This window comes from Amphiprion ocellaris, chromosome 14 (genome assembly GCF_022539595.1).
Source record: "Amphiprion ocellaris isolate individual 3 ecotype Okinawa chromosome 14, ASM2253959v1, whole genome shotgun sequence".
In the NCBI taxonomy this organism is placed as follows: Eukaryota; Metazoa; Chordata; class Actinopteri; family Pomacentridae; genus Amphiprion; species Amphiprion ocellaris.
In genome coordinates this window covers 31,886,368-31,907,817 of record NC_072779.1, presented here as the reverse complement: position 1 = coordinate 31,907,817, position 21,450 = coordinate 31,886,368, and the positions used below count along the sequence as shown (strand labels likewise).

At 34.3% G+C, this 21,450-nt stretch overlaps 1 protein-coding gene across 2 annotated transcripts in view; it reads right to left on the bottom strand.

Moving 5' to 3' along the window:
- The window catches only part of zgc:77151 (uncharacterized protein LOC337153 homolog), a 67,687-nt gene that overhangs the window by 34,274 nt on the left and 11,963 nt on the right, over window positions 1-21,450 (bottom strand). For both annotated transcript variants that reach the window (XM_055017099.1, XM_055017098.1), the window contains exon 2: window positions 6,327-6,479. In XM_055017099.1, the coding sequence (XP_054873074.1) occupies window positions 6,327-6,479 (153 nt within the window). The remainder of the gene's footprint in view (window positions 1-6,326; window positions 6,480-21,450) is intronic.

Genomic DNA, 21,450 nt, shown 5'->3' with positions numbered 1-21,450 from the left:
ACAAAAAGGGACAAAAATGAGACAAACAAAATGAAAAAACAAACCAGAGATAAAAAATTTGATAAATGTTACAAAGCGACAAAAAAATTGACAAATATGAGACAAAAAATTACACAAATGACACAAACAAGACAAAGAATGACAAAAAAGAAACAAAATGACAAAAAAAGACAAACACACAAGCAAGACAAAAAAACACAAAACGACAAAAACTAGACACAAAACAACAAATAAAGTGAAACGCAAAATGATAAGGCAAAAAAACACAAGCAAGACAAAGAAAACAACAAAAATGAGAAACAAAATGACAAAAACATGAGACAAACGACAAAAGTCAGACAAAAACAAGACAAAATATTACAAAAATTAGACACAAAATGACACAAATGAGACAAACAACATGACAAAACAAAAAAGAGAAAAAATTCTGATAAATGTTACAAAAACGGGACAAAAAAATTACAGAAATGACACAAATGAGACAGAATGACAAAAAAGAAAAAAACGACAAAAAATAGACAACACAAGCAAGACAAAAAAAAAATCACAAAATCACAAAACAAGAAACAAAAGAAGAAATAAAGCAAAACACAAAATAACGCAAAAAACAAGTTAGACAAAAAGGAAACAAAATGACGAAAACGAGAAACAAAACAACAAAAACATGAGACAAATGACAAAAGTTAAACAAAAAAAGGCAAAAACAAGACAAAAACATACACAAATGACACAGACAAAAAATTTGCTAAATGTTACAAAGCGACAAAAAATAGACAAAGAACACAGGCAAGACAAAAACAACACAGAACCACGAATTAAACAAAACACAAAATGACAAAAGGCAAAAAACACAAGCAAGACAAAAAGGAAACATGACAAAAACGAGAAACAATAAAAACTTGAGACAAAAGTCAGACAAAAACAGACAATAAAACAACAAAAAAAGACAAAATATTACAAAAATAAGACAAATAACACAAAACAAACCAAAAAGAGAAATTTTGGCAAAAATGGACACAAACGTGACAAGAAATGGAAAAAAAGGAACAAACCGACAAAAAATAGACAAAAAAGACAAGCAAGACAAAAAGCGACAAAAACGAGAAACAAAACAACAAAAAACATGAGATAAACAACAAAAGCAAGACAAAATATTCCAAAAATAACACACAAAACTACAAAAGAACAATGAACAATGTAGTATTTTACTTTATAATCAAAACAACTTGTCATGGTCTAGAAATTATCTCAAATTTATAGGTTTACGTTTTAATTTAATTTACAGTCTTCTCTGTAATTTTTACTCTTTAAAGAGTCGTCCCGCAGGCCGGATTGGACCCTCTGGAGGGCTGGTTTTGGCCCGCGGGCCACAAGGTTGACACCCCTGGTGTAGCGTTTTAGCACGCTACCTGATTAGCACGAAACACAAAGTACTGCTGACAGTGAAGCTGGAGAAACTGAAACATGAGTTAAGTCACAGGATATCATTAATTCTGAGAGTTATATAAACGCCTGATTTTATTACAAGAGAGTTTTAGCCTCATGATGGCGCTACAGGGAAAGACAGAGGATCACTAGTGCTTGGATATCTGGATGAAGACGTTTCCAAAGTGGTGGACAGACAGATGGGCCGATATCGCCGTAGCTACGACTAAAAGCCTTTACACGAACCCAAAAACATCCGGTTCCCACCAATCAATACCGTCAGCCCAGAATACAATACAGCCTCATTAACATGTGGCCTTAGCTTTTCAGCTCACGACCTAAATTGACTAAAATTAGCCTTGCCGTGGGATGTAGACTTCAATAAAACACAGCATCCGTCTTCTATAGCTCATGTGGACCGTTATGACCCATTTAAGGTTCGATCCACGGCGTCAGACTCGTTCAGTTTGGGTTCTTTAAAGGGACGCTACGACTGTTTTTAAAATAATGCCCAATTTACTCGTCTCTCGAAAATGAACGTCTGAAGTGTTTGTCAGGCAAAGAAAATTCACTATAAAGTTAAATTATGAGGCTCTGCGACAGTTTTCTTTTATTATTTTGACCAATTTTTAGTTTTTAAGTAGAGCAGCCCAATCTTTGGATTACACTTCACCACTAAACCTTTTGGGATTTGTCGTCTTTGCAACGGTGGACGAACGTTTGAGCTCAAGACGCTGCCTCAAGAAACTATTTGTTGGGTTTGTTGGTCCATTTTATTATTTATTATTGTATTATTATTCCTATGAGCTTCAGTAAAAAGCTTCTCTTTGAGGTTATTGGAGATTTTTCCCCTCTCATTCAGACAAATTTAAATGGAGACATTATTTTGGTGTTTTTGAAGCCAAAATTTAAGAAGAATTTATTCATTTTTCTAATCAATATTTTCACCATGACACGTGTTAAAGGGGTCTTTGATAGTAAAGAAATGACAAAAATCTATCAGCTAAATAAATTTTAAGTAACTAAAGAGCCAGATGTTTCCCTCAGGAGGTGGTGAGACCAAAAACAGAGCTTAACAGCTACAAACAGGAGCATCATTTGATGCTTTGTGTCATTTTTTTAGTTATTTAAGCATCGTTTTGTCATTTTTGTGTTATTTTAGTGTTCTTTTGTGTGTCTTTTTGGATAATTTTTTAGTTTTTAAAGCTGCTTCCGTGTCATTTTTGTGCCATTTTTGTTTCTTTTTGTCTTATTTGAGCATCGTTTTGTCATTTTTCTGCCAAATTTGGCCACATTTTTTGTCGTTTTTGTGTCTTTTTGTCATTTTTGTGTTATTATTTTACCATCTCTATGTCTTTCTGTGTCATTACTTTGTTATTTAACCATCGTTTTGAGCCATTGTTGTTATTTATGCACAGTTTTGTTATTTTTGTGTCAAACTTGCCCATATTTTAGTCATTTTTTAAGTTATTTAAGCATCCTTTTGTCATTTTTGTGCCATTTTACCATCCCTTTGTGTCTTTTTGTCACTTTTGTGTTATGTTACCATCCTTTTGTGTCTTTCTGTCTTTTTTTAGTTATTTAAGCATCTTTTTGCGCGATTGTTGCAATATTTAAGCATAGTTTTGTCATTTTTGTGTCTTTTTGTGCAAACAGGTTGCTTTAATGAAGAACAATGAGGAAGATAAGAATTTATGACGGTAGTAATAAACCGACAAAAATCTATCGGCTAAATAAACTTTGAGCAGCTAAAGAGTCAGATGTTTCCCTCAAAAGGTGGTGGAGACCAAAAATGGAGCTAAAAGAGAACAAATGGACACAAACACGACTATAATGAATATTCACGCTTTGTAGCAGCAGCTGTAACTGTAAATATGTCCGTTCCCACAACCTCTTTGTTCCCAGATTTTTAAATCATGGCCAAAAACCTAAAATAATTTAGGCCAATAGATTATATTGCAATAATTGGAAGCAAAAGCAGTGGGAAATGACAATTATAATTAGCCAAATCAGGGCTTTAACTAACAGTTATTACCATTATAAATTTATCTGCTGATTATTTTCTCTATTTATTCATCCAGCTAGAAAATTAACACATCAAATCTTGCAAATAAATCTTTTTAAAAAGTCAGATATATCCTCTGAGAAAGCAGAGTGTCTCTAAAACCAGGTCTCTGCTTTCTTTGAACCCAAAATGGTGGATAAGTCAGCGGTATAAAAGTTCCCACAGCCTCAGGCGACATCTCCTGATAAACTGCAGTGATAAATCCTAATATACTGAGTTTATTATCATAGAGGAGGGAGGAAATCACAAAGTATTAACATTTAAGGAGGCAGAGACGAGATATTTGGGAGTTTTTCCTTTCAAAAAATGCTCAAAAATAATGAAATAATTTTAAAAATTGCTGCTAGTAAATATCCTGTCAGTGGATTAATCAAACACTCAACTAATGAATTCGGTTCTACAATGTTTTTGGTGTAGCAGGACTCTACATATTATAGACATTTAACTACTTACACTTTTACAATCTCTGAAAACTTTTCTTCTCTACTCTGCTCATCATTTGTAGAAAGATGTTTCACCATGCTGAATGTATCTTCCAACAACTTCCTCCTCTGTTCACTGTTTCTGAGCCGTGCTGCATTTATTTTACTGATCCAGTTTGTTATATTTTTCCTCAGTCTAAAACAGTCCAAAAATGATTTGAAATTTGTCTAAAATACCAAGAAGTAACAAATAATGTCCAAACTGACTCAAGAATTGTGCAAAAATAACCTGAAAATTGTCCTAAATTACTGTAAATTTGTTTTAAATTATCATTTTTTTTTAAAACAGTTTTTGAGTCATTTTGGACAATTTTTCTACAGTTTTGAGTTAACTCTACAAAGATGTTTCACCATGCTGAAAGTATCTTCTAACAACTTGCTTCTCTGTTCACTGTTTTATGAGCCATGCTACATTTATTTTACTGATCCAGTTTATTTTTTCCTCAGTCTAAAATTGTCAAAAATTACTTGAAATTTCTCTAAAATAACTTCAAATTTGTCTTAAGTGCCAAAAGATGTAAACAATAACCTGAAAACTGTCCGAAATTACCGCAAATTAGTTTGAAATTAGTTAAATTCTGTGGAAAACAACAGTTTTTGTGTCAGCTCAAAAATGTTCATCATGTCTTCTTGTTGATACTTTAGTTTCTGATTCTTTTGTTCAGACATTAGGTAAAAATGCCGTAATGGCATGTCATGGTGAGCCCAACGGACCCGACCATCCCACCAAGCATGCCGCACGACATGCCATTACGGCGTGGGTGTGGTCGGCCCGGCGCATCTGGCGACTCTACTGGGCGTGCCGCAAATGCCAGCTGTCAAAATCTGCCGGCTGACACGTCACGCTGTCAGCGAGATACTTCTGAGGAAGGCGAGAGTGTTCGCCCAAACTGTCAAGCAAGGTATATAACATCTATCTATTCACCTAATGTCTGAACAAAAGAATCAAAAAATAAAGTTTCTGTGTCACTTAGGACAATTTTTAGCCCAGTTTTGAGTCAGTTCTAGAAAGATGTTTCACCATGCTGAATGTATCTCCAACAATGTGCTCCTCTGTTCACTGTTTGAGCCATGCTGCATTTATTTTATTGATCCAGTTAGTTTTATTTCTTAAAATATAAACAAACTAAAATTGTCCAAAACTTGCCTAAAATAATTAGAAATTTCTTCAGTTGTCAATAAATCTCCAAATAACCTGAAAACAGCCCTAAATTACTGTAAATTACTTTAAAATGACTTAGAATTTGCTCAAACTGATATTTTTTGAGTCATTTTAGATGATTTTCAGACATTTTTTTAGTCAACTCTTGAAAGATGTTTCTCCATGCTGAATGTATCTCCAACAACTTGCTCCTCTGTTTACTGTTTCTGAGCCATGCTGCATTTATTTTATTAATCCAGTTGGTTTTATTTCCTCTAAGTCTAAAATTGTCCAAAAATGGTTTAAAATTTCTCTAAAATAACAACTTTCATCGAAAGAAACAAAAAAATGTCTAAACTAGCCTGAAAACTGTCCTAAATTACTGTAAATTAACTTAAAACTGACTTAAATGAGTCAACTCTAGAAGGATGTTTCACCATGCTGGATGTATCTTCCAACAACCTGCTCCTCTGTTCACTGTTTCTGAGCCATGCTGCATTTGTTTTATTGATCCAGTTTGGTTTATTTCCTCCCTGCTCTGTGGAAACACTTCCTGCAGTTCAGTTGAAAACTCTCAGAATGTTTGTCACGTGACTGTTGGTCGCAGCTGAATCAGTCGAGGATTCTCAGTTGAGTCGAGGAGCTCAGAATTTTTTGTTTTCACAGAATCTGTTTAGTGCGAAGAGTTTATATTTGGCGATTTTTTCGATTGAAACACACAGAAATGATTTTAATGAAATATCACAACTCTAAGCTTAGATTTGGTTAATTTTGAGGACAGAACCATACATAACATCAGGATATTGTCTGTTTCTATAGTTTCTAGCTCTGGATAGTGGTTGAATTTTGTTTTTGATTTTTAAAACTCTTTTTTTTTGGACCAGCTAGAGCAAGTTTACAAAGTTGTTATGGCAAAAGTGTTACTAAACCACACATCCAGCTGTTACAGAGCAACATTATCATTTATTATTAAGTCGTGTTCGTGCCAACATGATGAATAAAGTCCAGTATTCTCTGTCTTTGAACTGTTTTTGGTGTCCAACTCCTGAGGGAAATATCAGGTTCTTTGGACCAAAACAGCACGAGAGCAGGTGATTGAACCAGAACAGTGAAGTTTGAGGTCAGAAAAAAAAACCAAAATAATGAGTTTACAAGACACCATAAACCTCTGCAGAGCTGAGTCAGTGACGGTTATCCTCTGCAGGTTTCTTACCTCAGCGATGCAAACCGGATCCTGCGGTCGGCAGCGGATGAAGTAAAACTCCCCGAGCTTCCAGACCTGGACGGGTCCGTCGGGCTGAGCTCTGCTGCTCACCGACTTGTAGAAGGCGTAGCTGCCTCGCTGGCAGGAGGGAGCACCCAACCACTGCAGGACAGAAAGACAAGGTGACGATGATGAGAAAGAGGTTTCAACGAGCTCTGCAGGTCCATCACACACCAGAATTTTACCCTCATGAACCTGAAGTAGCATCCGTAGCTGGGATGGACAGACTACCAATGATTGTGGACTAAAATTGGGTTTTTTTTTCCCCTTACTGTTGTTATTTTTTTGGCTTCAGGTCTGACGCCGAGGTCTGTGGTGTCAGAAATGTCTCACAAGTCATCGCCACAAACCAGGAAATTGGCTTCTCCCACAGTGGCTAATGCTACGCTAATGACTAGCAACTAGCTTAGAGGACAGCTGCAGATCAAACTGAAACAGAGTCTGGAAAACAATAACTAACTAGAAAATCACTCAGAGAGCACAGTACTCTGCCAAGGATGCTCATTCCCCCATATGGCACTGTCAGAAATGCAGCATTTTTTGTAGAAAAGCAGCATTTGTTTATTAGTTATTGATGATCAGAAATCACAGCAACATAAAATGTGTCCATTTAATATAGATGTACCCTCAAACAAAATGACCTTGCACTGAGCACAGGCGTGTGTTCTGCATGTGTACGTTATGTACAAATACCGAATAGCGTGACCTAAATATGTAGCGGGTGGCGGAAATTGATGGGAATCAGAAACACCCTCACAATTTAACCAGTTGTTCCTTGGATCATTTCTGATGGATAAGTCCTGAAAAGTCCGCAGCGGTGGTTAGTGCTGGGCGATATGATGATACATATCGTGGGAACGATAGAAAAGTGTTTATCGTGCCATTTCTCTTCTATCGTTTCGAACCTAATTTTATCAATTATTACAGCAAATATATCATTAAATAGCCTGCGACGATTGTATTAGTGTTTTCTTGTCACTATGCATACTCTAAGTTTATATAAGTGAAAATAAAGAAGAATAAAAAAGAGATTTTTCTCAAAGAAACTCCGTCTTGTGGTTTTGCGACATGACGCTGCTTTACGTTCTTTGATTCTCACGCAGGTTTGCGACATGCTTTGCGTTACTTAACTCATGAGTGCTGTACGATGGAAGCGCAACAGGTTGAAGTTTCATGCCCGGAGTCGCAACAGACAGAGACAGCTATGCAGGCAGCCCAAGAAGAAGCACTTTAACCGAAAAGAGGGGGTACGTCTGTGATTTGGTTACATGTTGGGTTCAAGAGGTCCGACACGGAGCAGAACACGGCCATATGCAAACTATGCAACAAGACTATTCCCGCACCCGATGCCAACACAACAAGCCTCTTCTATCACCTAAAGAAGGTCCACGAAAAAGAACAATACACAAGAATCCAAAAAATCCGAGCTAAACCAAGTTGTGGAACAGCGGGGGCAAGTTGCGAAAAGAAAAACTATAGCCAGCCGAAGATAAAGCAGTCTTTCGCACAAGGCACGCCGTATGAGAAAACATCCCAGCGCCATAAACAAATCACGTGCCATCTCGCGTTACATTTGTAAAGGCATGGCTCCCATGTATGTAGTTGAGAAGGACAGCTTTCCAGACCTCGTCAAAGTATATCGTGATATATATCGCGAAAATTTCATCCAAATCCATTTTTGACTAATGTTGCTAACAGACAAACATATACCGATCATCACATAACTCCATCGTTCCTTGGCGGAGTAATTATCGTAGATGAAATTTGGCTTTTTTGATTGTTGTCATTTTTGGCTTTAGGTCTGACCCCGAGGTCTGTGGTCTCAGAAATGTCTCGAGTCGTCGCCACAAACCAGGAAATTACCTTCTCACAGTGGCTTAGGGCTGGGCGATATGGCCTAAAAAAAAAAATCTCAGATTTTTTCACAAAAAATCCCGATTCACGATTTATCCGATTTTTTTTTTTTTTGCCCCCTACCTAATCTCTGCAGGCAGGAGTCCAGTCTACTTTATGCAATTGAGCTGCAGCCCTCTCCAGGTAAACACACCGGATCGCAGCTGGAAATGCGCTGCATGTTGCATGCTGGTCCGGTTGCAGTGCGTTTCCAGCTGTGATCCGGTGTGTTTACCTGGAGAGGGCTGCAGCTCATTTGCATAAAATAGACTGACTTCTACTTTATGCAAATTGCCTGCGGCGTGCGGAGATTCCACATATCGTGAAACTGTCCTCAAACTTCTAAACTAGGCGTCAGTGACCTAAAACGAGGAGAGATTTAGCTGCTGCAGATTATTTCTCGCTTCAAATGCTTTCAGAAATACTTTTCGCTGACGTGTTTTTTGAAATAAAAAGGAAAGTTTGCAGCCGAGCCGCTGTGTTTATCCGAATTGTCTGACTGTCCAGCTGAAAGCTCGGTGACGTGACCATGTAGCGGCGCTGTCATGTGACCACGTAGCGGCCTGCTGTTGCTCAGAGCTGTCATGTGACCATGTTGTGGTCCGCTAGTGACCACCGTCCTTGCCATTTTCAGATGTGGTGCGTTGCCGTGAGGGAAAATCGCATCTAGTGGACACGCGCCTTTAGATCTGCACCGCTCGCCGCCATGTTGTTTGTGTATCAAGCGTGGGGGGGAGGGGGGAGCACTCTGAACTACGGGAGCCCAGCGGGAAGGCGTTGGTGGCGGATGTTGATGAGAAAATCGATTTTCATTAAAACAAATCGGCATTAAGTACAAACTCGAATTAATCGATAAAATCGATTTGTCGCCCAGCCCTACAGTGGCTAATGCTGTGCTAACGACTAGCGGCTAACTTAGAGGGCAGCCACAGATTAAACTGAAACAGAGTCTTGAAAACAATAATTAGTAATGATTTAAAATCTGGACTTTAGTGGACAATAAAGAACAGCAGGAGACAAACTGATCAGTGTCAGTCAATCCACATAAACACAGGAGATAATTTAATAACTCCTAGCTTCCTGCTATTACATGCCGTTAAAACATTAAACATATACTGGCTTCAAATATCTGTTATCTGCCTTTATTGAATACCAATAATCAGGATCGGCCCCGAAACACCTCCATCACTCGATCCATAATCTATACTTGAGTTAATGTCAGCACAGCTTCCTGATAAAGTCACGTAAGACTGAAGAGCAGCAGAAAATAAGAAATGAGAAATTAGGAGCCGGATATTGTTTTTATATCTGCGAATGTACAAAAATCTCATTAAAAAATTATATAAACAAACTCTAACATTGTTGTTGAATAAAATATCTGCAATAATTTGACAAAAAATCCTAAAAAATAAAAGAAAATATAAATAAAATGAAAGCATTTTTATTTTAAACAATCTAGGCAAAAATGTGATTTAGTCTCTCAAAGATGAAGGTTTCCTGTTTTTCTCAGTTTTTATACAGCTGAAACTTTTCCTTTTTTTGAGCAAACAAACAAACAAAAAAGACACGACTGCATCTCCTTGGACTCTGAGGGGCCGGGATGATTAATCTTCATTCCTGTCTGACATTTTATGAATTTAATTAAATAAACCAAAATGACAAAACAGCTCAAACCTTATTTATACTTGAGAATAAACGGCTGAATCTGTTCTTCATGAAAGTTTGCAGCTTTTTAACACCTGAACTGTTACAGTAAAAATCACATTCATGAGCCAATAAATGCAAATACTGTTTTTAATGCACTTCTTTTGCTCTCTGTTTATAAATAAAATTCTGGATCCTTTAAAGGTCGACTAAACAGAACTGAAGTCACTAAACTAACAACACGAACACAACAGGGAACACAAACAGTATTTAGAAACAATAGTGAAGCACATTCTGTCTCTCTGTTTTTTAATGTCGTCATACATGACAGAATACATTATTTTTCCACATTTATCTCCTCTGTGGCGGCTAAACTCGTTTTTCTGACTCCTGAGAAACTCCTGCAGGTTAAACTGGACAAAGAAAACACTTAGGGTCGACTGACTCTGAAAGACTCACTACAAACCCACTGGAAACACTTGTTAGCTTAGCAACATCGAAGCTACAAACAACCCACAATGCAATGCTGGGCCTCCATCAGACTTTCTTTGAGTGAGTCAGCAAAACCTAAAACCTCAGTCAGCGTTAACAGGTATGAAGGTGGTTTTCAGCTTTCTTTGTCAAGTCAGACTTTATGCTTCAACAAACAGGAGCGTTTAACGATCATTTCACGCTTTTTGTGTCATTTTTTCAGTATTTAAGCCTGCTTCTGTGCCATTTTTGTTTCTTTTTGTTATTTAACCATTGTTTTGTCATTTTTGTGTTATTTTAGTGTTCTTTTGTGTCTTTTTGTGTCATTTTTTCATCTTTTAAGCATGCTTCCGTGTCATTTTGTTTCCATCCATCCATCCATTATCTATACACCGCTTAATCCTCACTAGGGTCATGGGGGGGCTGGAGTCTATCCCAGCTGACTCAGGTGAAGGCAGGGGACACCCTAGACAGGTCACCAGTCTGTCACAGGGCTACATACAGAGACAAACAATCACTCTCACATTCACACCTACGGGCAATTTAGAATGATCAATTAACCTCAGCATATTTTTGGACTGTGGGAGGAAGCCGGAGAACCCGGAGAAAACCCACGCATGCACAGGGAGAACATGAAAACTCCATGCAGAAAGATCCCGGGAAAGCCGGGACGTGAACCAGGGATCTTCTTGCTGCAAGGTGAAAGTGCTAACCACTACGCCACTGTGCAGCCCGTCATTTTGTTTCATTTTGTGTTATTTAAGCATTGTTTTGTCATTTTTGTGTCAAATTTGGCCACATTTTTTGTCATTTTTGTGCTTTTTTAGTTATTCAAGCATTCTTTTGTGTCTTTTTGTCATTTTTTGTTATTTTACCATCCTTTTGTATCTTTCTGCATCTTTTTTTTAGTTACTTATGCATCTTTTGTGCCATTGCGTTATTTAAGCATAGTTCTATCATTTTTGTGTTAAATGTTAGCATTATTTTGTGTCATTTTCCTGTCTTTTTGTGCAAACAGGTTGTTTTAATGGAGAACAATGAGAAACATAATTTATGACGATAAAAGTAGTGACGGGAAACTATGTACGACAACAATGCTGGCAGAAAACTGTTAAATGTGCGTTAATGTATGTATTTTACCGATCAGTACAGCTGTTTTTTTCTAACAGACAGCTGCACAATAAAACTATCAAACTTCATATATTCAAACATGTTATTGTATTGAAGTGCATGTAGGTCTGACACTGTCTCATAATGAAGGAAATCACTTTAATCACTTTATACACCGCAGATATCTGTCGTGTTCCACCAGGACGGTCATTTCTGTTGCACAGCGTGCTCATTTCCTGTTTTGATACAAGCATGGAATCTGATTACTCAATTAATCGCCAGAATAATCGACCGAATACTCGATTACTACAATAATTAATAGCTGCAGCCCTAATATGCTTCAAATATTGAGATATTTCACTGATATATGTGCAAACTTACTGACATTTACCAGAAATAAAATGAGTTTTAGAATCCAGCTTCATCTTTTTCTCTACAATTTAGACATTTTTATGCTTAAAAAAAAGGGAAAATGCCTCAGCGATGACAACAATTAGAATTAAACACCTGGGTGGAGCTCGCAGCATTTTCAAGGGTGTGTTCGCGGCCATAAATTCTGCAGGAGCCTCCTCTGGCATCGACACCTCTGACGATAACGTTGCACCATCTTGCAGCTGGGCAGCATTTTCACACGTATAAAGAGCAGGATATTGTAACAAATTAAACAACTCGGAGGGGAAATGTTAAAAATTAACTCCTCAGACTGTCGAAGCAGATCCGAAGCCCCTGATATCACAAAAAAGGCCTGAGTTTAAGGACGCCTGCAAACTCTGGATTTCCACATGAATTCTCAGAAAACAGCAGGCTGATTTAAAATGCATGTAGCCCTGCCCTGGTGGAAGAAATTAATGCGCACACAAACAGCTGAATTAATAGACGCCATGCTGCTGTTTTGACTTTTACTTTCGCCTGGCTGCACATTATGGAGGCCCAGAAAACCATAAAATCATCAGCTGCAGTTAATCATTCAGGATCTGACGCTGTGGAGGATTCAACGTGTAAATTAGGAAACGCTACAGCGACACGTTTCCTGCTAACTACTGCACACTTCCACCACGTGACTCAGGCATTCCCAGGTCTGAATTTGATTACACGACCCTGAACTCATCGGCTTTAAAGGTGTTTTGTAATCAAAGACTCCTATGTTTTCAACCCTAATGCACATTTAATCCCACTGGCAGGCTCCAAAGAAATCACCAAAATTACGCCATTCATGACAGACAAAAACCTCATAATCTTCAGCTTTCCAACTCGTATTAAAAAACTTGCCAATATCAGAGCTTAAAATCAGAATATTTCTTTAAAACCTTTTTATTCTACATGTAAAAAATGGCCAAAAATAAACAGTTTAAACCTCAAAACCCACCAGTGTGTTAGAAAATCATATATTTTTTTTAAATGTCAAAATGACACCATTTACCAGAGCAAAAAAAATGTGAAAAACTGGAAAAAAAATAATCATATATTCAACTTTCTGATGGTTCTAACTTTACTGTACATGTTTTATTCAAACAATCACCAAATGTAATCCATTTGTACTGACTAGATTATGTAAGAAAGAAAGAAAATAGTTACTATCAGGTTATTTTTGACAAGTTTCAAATCATTTTTGGACCATTTTAAACTGAGAATTAAATGTGGTATGGCTCAGAAATGGTGAGCAGAGGAGCACATTGTCAGAAGATACATTCTGCATGGTGAAATATTGAGTTATAGTGCAGAAAAATGTGAAAAACTCCGTTTGCAGAGGCGGTAAAAAGGTAAATATTAAAACATCTATAGCATGTGGATCCACCATTATTCTCCAGTGTTGTTTACAAACGTGGGTACTTAGAAATAAACTGTTTTCAATAATCAGATTCTGTAAAAACTCCCAAATGTTGTTATTAAAACCCAATCTGAGTTATATTAGAGTAGAAATAATTTCATTAATGGGTAATCAGGAATAAAATTAGATTGTTGACCCTCAAAGCCCACAAGTGTGTTCAAAAAACAGATCTTTTTATAAAAAAATGCCAGAATGACACCATTTACCAGAGCAAGAAACTGCAAAAAAATGGAAAAAATCATATCTTCAACTTTCCAACTGTTCTAACTTTACTGTACATGTTTTATTAATCACCAAAAGTAAACCATTTATACTGACTAGAATATGAAAGAATGAAAGAAAAAAGTCATTATCAAGTTATTTTCTTGATTACTGGATCAATAAATTCAATAAGGCATGTCTCAAAAACAGTGAACAGAGGAGCTAGTTGTTGGAAGATACATTCAGCATGGTGAAACATAGAGTTATAGTACATAATAATGTTTTTAGACAGAACAAGAAACTGCAAAGAAAAATTTAAAAATCATCATATATTAAGCTTTCCGATGATTTTTAATTAATCAGGTGTTATTTGCAGTTCTGTGAGAAACTAAACCTAAACTTTACTGTACATGTTTTATTTAAGCTTTCACCAAAAGTAAACCATTTGTACTGACTAGATTCTGTAAAAAAACAATACATTTTGTAACTTATTTTGAGGATGTAGAGCTGCTATTATTTTTATTTTACAATGTTGGTAACAATTTTGTCAACTTGGAAAAATGTTTTTGTTTTTTTTCTAAAATAAATAACCAAAGAAATTCCACTTTTAAAATGTTTCTCTCTATTTTATGTCATTTTAACTGACATGTCTGTGTTTGTTCTGTTTCCTTAGAGGTATAAGAGTTTATACTGCAGTGAAAAACGAGGCTACAGGGATGAAAAATGCATCTGTGTGATTCAGCTAATGGAACATTAAAACATATTAAAACCAAACTCATTAGTTGAGTTACTGATTTACTAGCAGCAAAGTAGATTTTGAAAGAAATAAAAGTAAAAAATACCGTCTCTAGCTTTTTAAATGGTAATATTTTGTGATTTTCTCTCTTCCTCTAGGATAATAAACTCGATGTATTTGGATTTCACACTGCAGTCTATCTGAAGACGTCGCCTGAGGCTGTGGGAAACTTTATACCGATGACACATCCACCATTTTAGGTTCAAACAAAGCAGAGACCTGGTTTTAGAGACACGCTGCCTTCTCAGAGGATATATTTGACTTTTTTTCAAGTTTATTTACAAGATTTTACATGTTCATTCTAAAAATAATCATCAGATGAATCCATAACGGTGATAAAATATTGAACATGATGATAAGAAAGTGAGTGAAAATCCAATTTGTGCATTTTTTGCATTTCAAAATGTCCCATTTCAGCAGCTAAACGTGCTTTAATGATCAATAAATAAGCTTTAAAATGGGCGTTCTGGCAGCAGCTTTCTGAGCGAGCAGCTTCCTCTTTCTGTCCCCAAAATGGCAGGCCGGTGCTTCAGGAAAATGAATCTCATGTCGAGATATTTAATCTGCAGCATCCCGTGTGTTTACGCTCCGGACACAACAAGGAGCGCTCCATTCGTCGCAGCTCACGGGCAGCCGAGGGTGGCCGTCTGTAGCAGGAACAATAAATCGAACGCACCTCGAGAGGGTTCGTACATCTGAAAGCCAATATCGTCTGTGCTGCTGCTGCTGCTGCTGGGTGAATAAACCTGCAGATTTGATTACGCTGTTTTTCTACAGGGAAGTGTGACACTCAGAACCAACACTAAATATAAAAACAAACACACCGCCCAGGCATTTTATTTTCTGGGTACATTATTGTACTGACAGTAAATTATTCTGTTAAATGAATGATCAGTTTGAGTAGTTTTTAAAGACAAAAATTCTCTTGCAGCTGGTTAAACATGAATATTTTTCTCTACGACAGTAAACTGAATATCTTTGGGTTGGGTTATACATACAATTTACAACTCTAGAAAGATGTTTCACCATGCTGGATGTATCTCCAACAACTTGCTCCTCTGTTCACTGCATTTAATGTATTGATCCAGCTTGTTTTACTTTCCTCTCTGCTCTGTGGAAACACTGCCTGCAGTTCACCTAAAAACTCAGAATTTTTGTCTGACCGCAGCCGAGACACTCATGGATTCTAAGTTGTGCTGAGGAGGTTAAAATTTTTTGTTTTTATAAAATTATGTTGATATAAATGATTTACTTTTTGTGACTGTTTAAATAAAACTGTTTAGATTTAGTTCAGAGCAGAATCAAACATCACAGCTGATTATTTAAGACCATTAAAAAGTAGAATTTTTTTTTAAAATCAGATTCTTGCTCGAATAAAATGGTGTAATTTTGGCTAATCTTTAATTTTTTGTGTTAAACTTCAGCTAAATTTACTATTTTTGTGCAAAATTTTTAAATGTAGCTACAAAATGTGACATTTTTGTGCAATTTGTTACATTTTTGTGCTAAATTTTTACATTACTATGCTCATTTTTATATTTCTGTGCTAAAGTTTTACATTTTTGTGTCAATTTTTTTTAAATTTTGTGCTAAACTTATTTTTGTGCAATTTTTTGTGCAAAAGTAATTAATTTTGTGTGATTTTAAAAAACTGTGCTAAATTTATTAACTTTTGTGCAAAATTGTTACATTTTTTGTGTTCAATTTTACTATTGTGCTAAATTGATTAATTTTTGCCAAAATTTTTAAGTTTTTGTGCGAAATCCATTAATTTTGTGCAAAAATTTTACATTTCTGTGCTAAACTTGTTAATTTTGTTCTACATTTTTACATTTTTCTGCTAAATTTTTTAAACTTTGTGCTAAATGTATTCATTTTTGTGCAAAATTTTTGAATTTGTCCTAAATTTATGAATTTCTGTGCAAAATTTTTACATTTTGTGTTAAATTTAGATTTTTTTTCTGCTAAATTTATTCATTTTTGTGCTAAAAATGCAGATTTTTTGGTCTTCTACATAATTTTTAAATGCCACATGTATATTAAAGCTTAAATCTGTTTAAGTCAAAAATAGTCGGAAAGCTGAATATCTGACGATTCTTTCTGGTAAATGTTTTCATTTGGACGATTTTTGAAAGACAGCTTGCCTTTCAAACCGGTTTCAGAGTTCAGAGGGTTAATTATCTGTCGGCTGATCTGTTAATTCTCATTTCAGCTCTAATCTGCGGCGTCAGAAGAATCACTGGAGAATGAATAAAAACAGGATCCTATGTAAGAATCCACCTCTGAGCTTCACTGGTTCCTGCTGAAGACGTAAATCTTTAAAATGCTACGACGGAAAGCGAAAAGCTGTTTTATGTGGAGCACAGCGGACCAGATGATCTAGTTTTAACAGCCCGACACTGGAAACAGCGCAGCCATGAAAAAGCTGCTGATACTGAATCCATCACGAAGCCTCGCGGCTCTGATCTCTGCTCGGAGCCAGAAGCAAAGAAAGGGGGGGAAAATGAATTACAACAGCTTTGCATGAAACACAAGATGCAGCGCCACAGCTGCAAATGACCTGAAATATTAAACAAATATTTCTCAGACTGAAATTCAACCTGAAACGAGGCGAGTCATGACTTGATAATGTGCCAATTAATCCTTTAAACTGTAAAATGTCAGCGTGCGGTGAAGAAAATGTCTGTTGTGATCATGCAGGAGAAAATGACGTCTGTTTTGTTCAAAATCCCTCATTTAAATCTTTTTTTTAAATCTAAAATGCTTGTTTCTCCTTTCAGCTGTGAGAATTTGATGCCTTTCTTTATCTTAACGTAATTATAAATTGAACATATTTGGGTTTTGAGCTCCTGCTCGGACAAAAAAAAAGAAATGTGAGGACATCACGTTTTGTTCTAGAAAGGCATGATGAGCATCTTTTACTTTATTTTACAGTCAGAACACTTAACCGATTAATCAAAACGACTGTTTGCTGCAGCCCTGATTCAATTTAAGATGAGCTTTAGGGGGAATTTCTGGCATTTGTGTTTCAAAAACAGCTAAATTGAATAATAAATGATCAAAATTGCCAAATCTTTCTTAATTAACTGATTAATAACATCTATAAAATATCCCTGCAACCCAAATTGAAGCTGCTGAAAGCCTTATTTGACATTAAAACTAAAACTAAGCTAAAACTCATAAAATTTTAATTTCCTACAATATCAAACAGAGACAAGCAGCACATCCTCATATCTGAGAAACTGAAAGCCCAAAATATTTGGAGGATTTGCTTTATAAAAATCTAAAATTCCGAATTTTTATAATAGATGCTGATTAATTTAAATGTTTTATAAACAAAAAAAATGACAAACTGTTACAGCTCTAACAGGGTTCTAATTAACTAAGATTTTTATTTACTGTAATATTAAACCAAGAAAATCTGTCATTTTTGTCATATTTGAGAAACAGAAGCAGAAAATATTTGGAGTGCTGAAAGACATTTATTAAAAATAATCACCGATTTTTAAAATAACTGCTGCACAATTTTAATTTTCAGACTGATAAATCATTCAGGTAATTGTTTGAACTGAAGCTAATTATTATTTTTATTAATCTGCAGATTATTTATTAAATAAGCGATTAAACAGATGTATAAATGTTTTATAATTTATAAAAACTAAAACAGTCAAAAATTTATTAAAATTCCATTTTGCTCAAAATATTTTAGTATTTGCTCTAATAAGAACAGATAAATTTAATAGAGTGTAATTTATTTTCAAAAAATATACAGATTATCAAAATAGCTGCTGATTACTCTGACAAATAAAGTACTCTGGTGATTTTATTAAATTAATTCTATTGATGTGTAAACTATTTTTAAGATTTTCATATAGAAAATATTTGAAGTATTTTTTTAAAATAAAAAAAACAAGGGATTTTTTTTTATTATTATTGGAGATTTTTATAATGGCTGCTGGTTCATTTTAATTTCCAGACTAATAAATTATTAAGGTAATTGTCTGAGCTGGAACTAATTATTCCTTTCATTAGTGTGTAGATTATTTTTAGATTAATTGATTAATCACATCCATAAAATGAGCTGGGCAACAAAAAGTGACGTCGTCAAATTTCAAATGACAGTTTTGGTTTAAAAAAAATGCAAAAATTAATAAATTAAACTTACAAAAATACCAAAGGAATAAACACATCAATTCCTCATTTATGAGATAGAGTATTTGCTTTAAAATTACTTAAATTTTCATAAACGGCATATTTTTTCTAAATTTATTTCCAATAAAATAAACAAACTTTTCAATTTTTTTTGATTAACTGATTATTAATGACATAAGATCTCTCAGCAACTCAAATGACTTGTTAAGTCATTAAAACCATCTAACACTCATAAAAAGTTAACTCACTGTGTTAATAAATAAAGCAGCAAATACTCATATTTTACATGCTAAAATTGTTGAGTATTTGTTTTAAAAATCGGGGGGAAAATTACAGATTTTTAAAATAGCTGTTGATTCATTTTAATTTTCAGAAACTACGGATAAAGTTAATAAATTACCTGATTAATCATACAAATTTAATTTACTATGATATTAAATAAAGATAATAAAGAAAAGCAGCAAATTCCCAAAACAGAAAATAGAAAATATTTGTACTGATTAATTCTTCTTCTTCTTATTATTATTATTATTATCATTACTATTATTATTAATTGCACAAGTATTTGCTTTAAAGAAATATGAAGAAATCTAATGTATTTTCTGTGGATTTGTATTTTTTTATAAACTGGAGCTGTTTATTTAGCAAATTAAATAAAGAAAATAAATAAGAAAAGCAGCAAATCCTCAAAACAGAAGAAGAAAATATTTGTAGTGACTACTACTACTACTAATAATAACAATAACAAAACAATAATATTATTAATATTAATATTATTATCATTATCATTATCATTGTTATTGTTATTATTATTATTATTATTATTATTATTATTATTATTATTATTATTAGTAGTAGTATTATTAGTATTATTATTATTATATGAGTATCTGCTGTAAAGAAATATGAAAAAAATCTGGACCTGTTATTTTTTTTAAATAACTATTTTTGATTATTACATATTTCATATTGCATATTATCGATGTTACATTTTTATTATATTTAATATTATTTAATATTAATTATATTTTAATTTTAATTATGTTTGATATTAATTATTGATATTAAACTAGAGTTTATTTATTTCGTTTATTTATTTAGATTAACTGATTAATTGTGTCAATAAAGTCTCTCTGGAGCCTAAAGTGACGTCCATTTCTCATTAAAGCAGCCTAAAACTTATAAAAATTAGATTTTCTACAATTTTAAACAAAGAAAAGCAGCAAATCCTCATATTTGAGTAACTGGCGGCAGCAAAAAATCCACATTAATAACTGGTTGGCCTTAATGGACTGATCGCTGCAGCTCTAATATTTCAAACGAGCCACATGGACGGGTGTTTTTTAATTTTTTTTTCCATGTTTAGGGAATTAAAATAAAGCTGGCTATCCACATGAAATAAAAGGCAGAGTGTATAGTCTCGGGGTGTGGCCGCCGCTGCAGCTGTGATCCATTTAGTGGCGATAGAAGATTCGTTAAATAAAATGTTCTGCCGCCGAGCTGCAGCTTCTCCTGCGACAACCAGTCCTTCCTGTTGGTCCTGTAGCTGCAGCCTGTTGCCCTTCACCTCCCCGCCTGCCACCTAAATGCAGAATAATCTCAAATTCTCCCTCGATCCTCCCCCACCTCCCCCCGACAGGCAGCCCTCCCCCACCAGCCGGCGCTCTGCAGACCAGCTGCAGCAGCCGATCAATTTTTAGAAAGATCCTGAATAAATGTCCCGGCAGAAAGCGGCTACAGCGCGTCAAAAAATAGAATAAAAAAACAAAACGAGACGCCATGTTACAGGATGCAGATTTGTGATGTTTAATTACTCCTTTAAACGCCCAGTGGGAAATAAAAAACATCACAAAACTGCAGAATATATGCGTTACTGGGATGCAGCGGTAGTAAAAGTAAACAAGGTCGGAGCTGAATGTCAGATTATACTCAGCATATAGGAAGAGAAATTACACAAGCACAACACACTCGATAAATTACAGCTGATTTTTACACATTTACTGATTAATCACGTATATAAAATTTCTGCAGCCCAATATTTATTACAAGATTAAACAACAAATAGCAACACAGAGAAGCCAAAACTACCATTTTCTTTCATTTATTTTAAATTTTAATAATTTAATTATTTTCTTTATTATTTTATTTTAATTTTCATAGTTGTATTTAATTATTTATTTTTAATATATATTATTTTCTTTATTTTTAGCTTCAAAAATTTAACTATTTTTCTTTAATTATTTTCTTTAATTTATTTTTAATTTTAACTATTTAATTTCTGCTGATTATTTAATTTTTGTATAAACCGCAGTTTTGTCTTGCTTTGTTTGTTTTTAGATTTACTGATTAATCACGTATATAAAATCTCTGCAGCCCAATATTTATTACAAGATTAAACAACAAATAGCAACACAGAGAAGCCAAAAATACCATTTTCTTTCATTTATTTTAAATTTTAATAATTTAATTATTTTCTTTATTATTTTCATATTTTAATTTTCATAGTTGTATTTAATTATTTATTTTTAATATATATTATTTTCTTTAATTTATTTTTAGCTTCAAAAATTTAACTATTTTTCTTTAATTATTTTCTTAAATTTATTTTTGATTGTAAGAATTTATTTTCCATAATGTATTGTAATTATAATAACTTCACTTAATTATTTTCTTTAATTTATTTTTAATTTTACCTATTTAATTTCTGCTGATTATTTAATTTTTGTATAAACCGCAGTTTTGTTTTGCTTTGTTTTTAGATTTACTGATTAATCACGTCTATAAAATCCCTGTAGCCCAAAATGACGTCATTGTTTTGTCATTAAACAGTCTAAAAGTCATAATTATCTTATTTATTACTAAATTAAACAAGGAAAAGCAACACAGAGAAGCCAAAAACACTATTTTCTTTGATTTACTTTTCATTTTAATATTTTTTCCATAATTTATTTTAATTTTAATAATTTCATTAAATTATT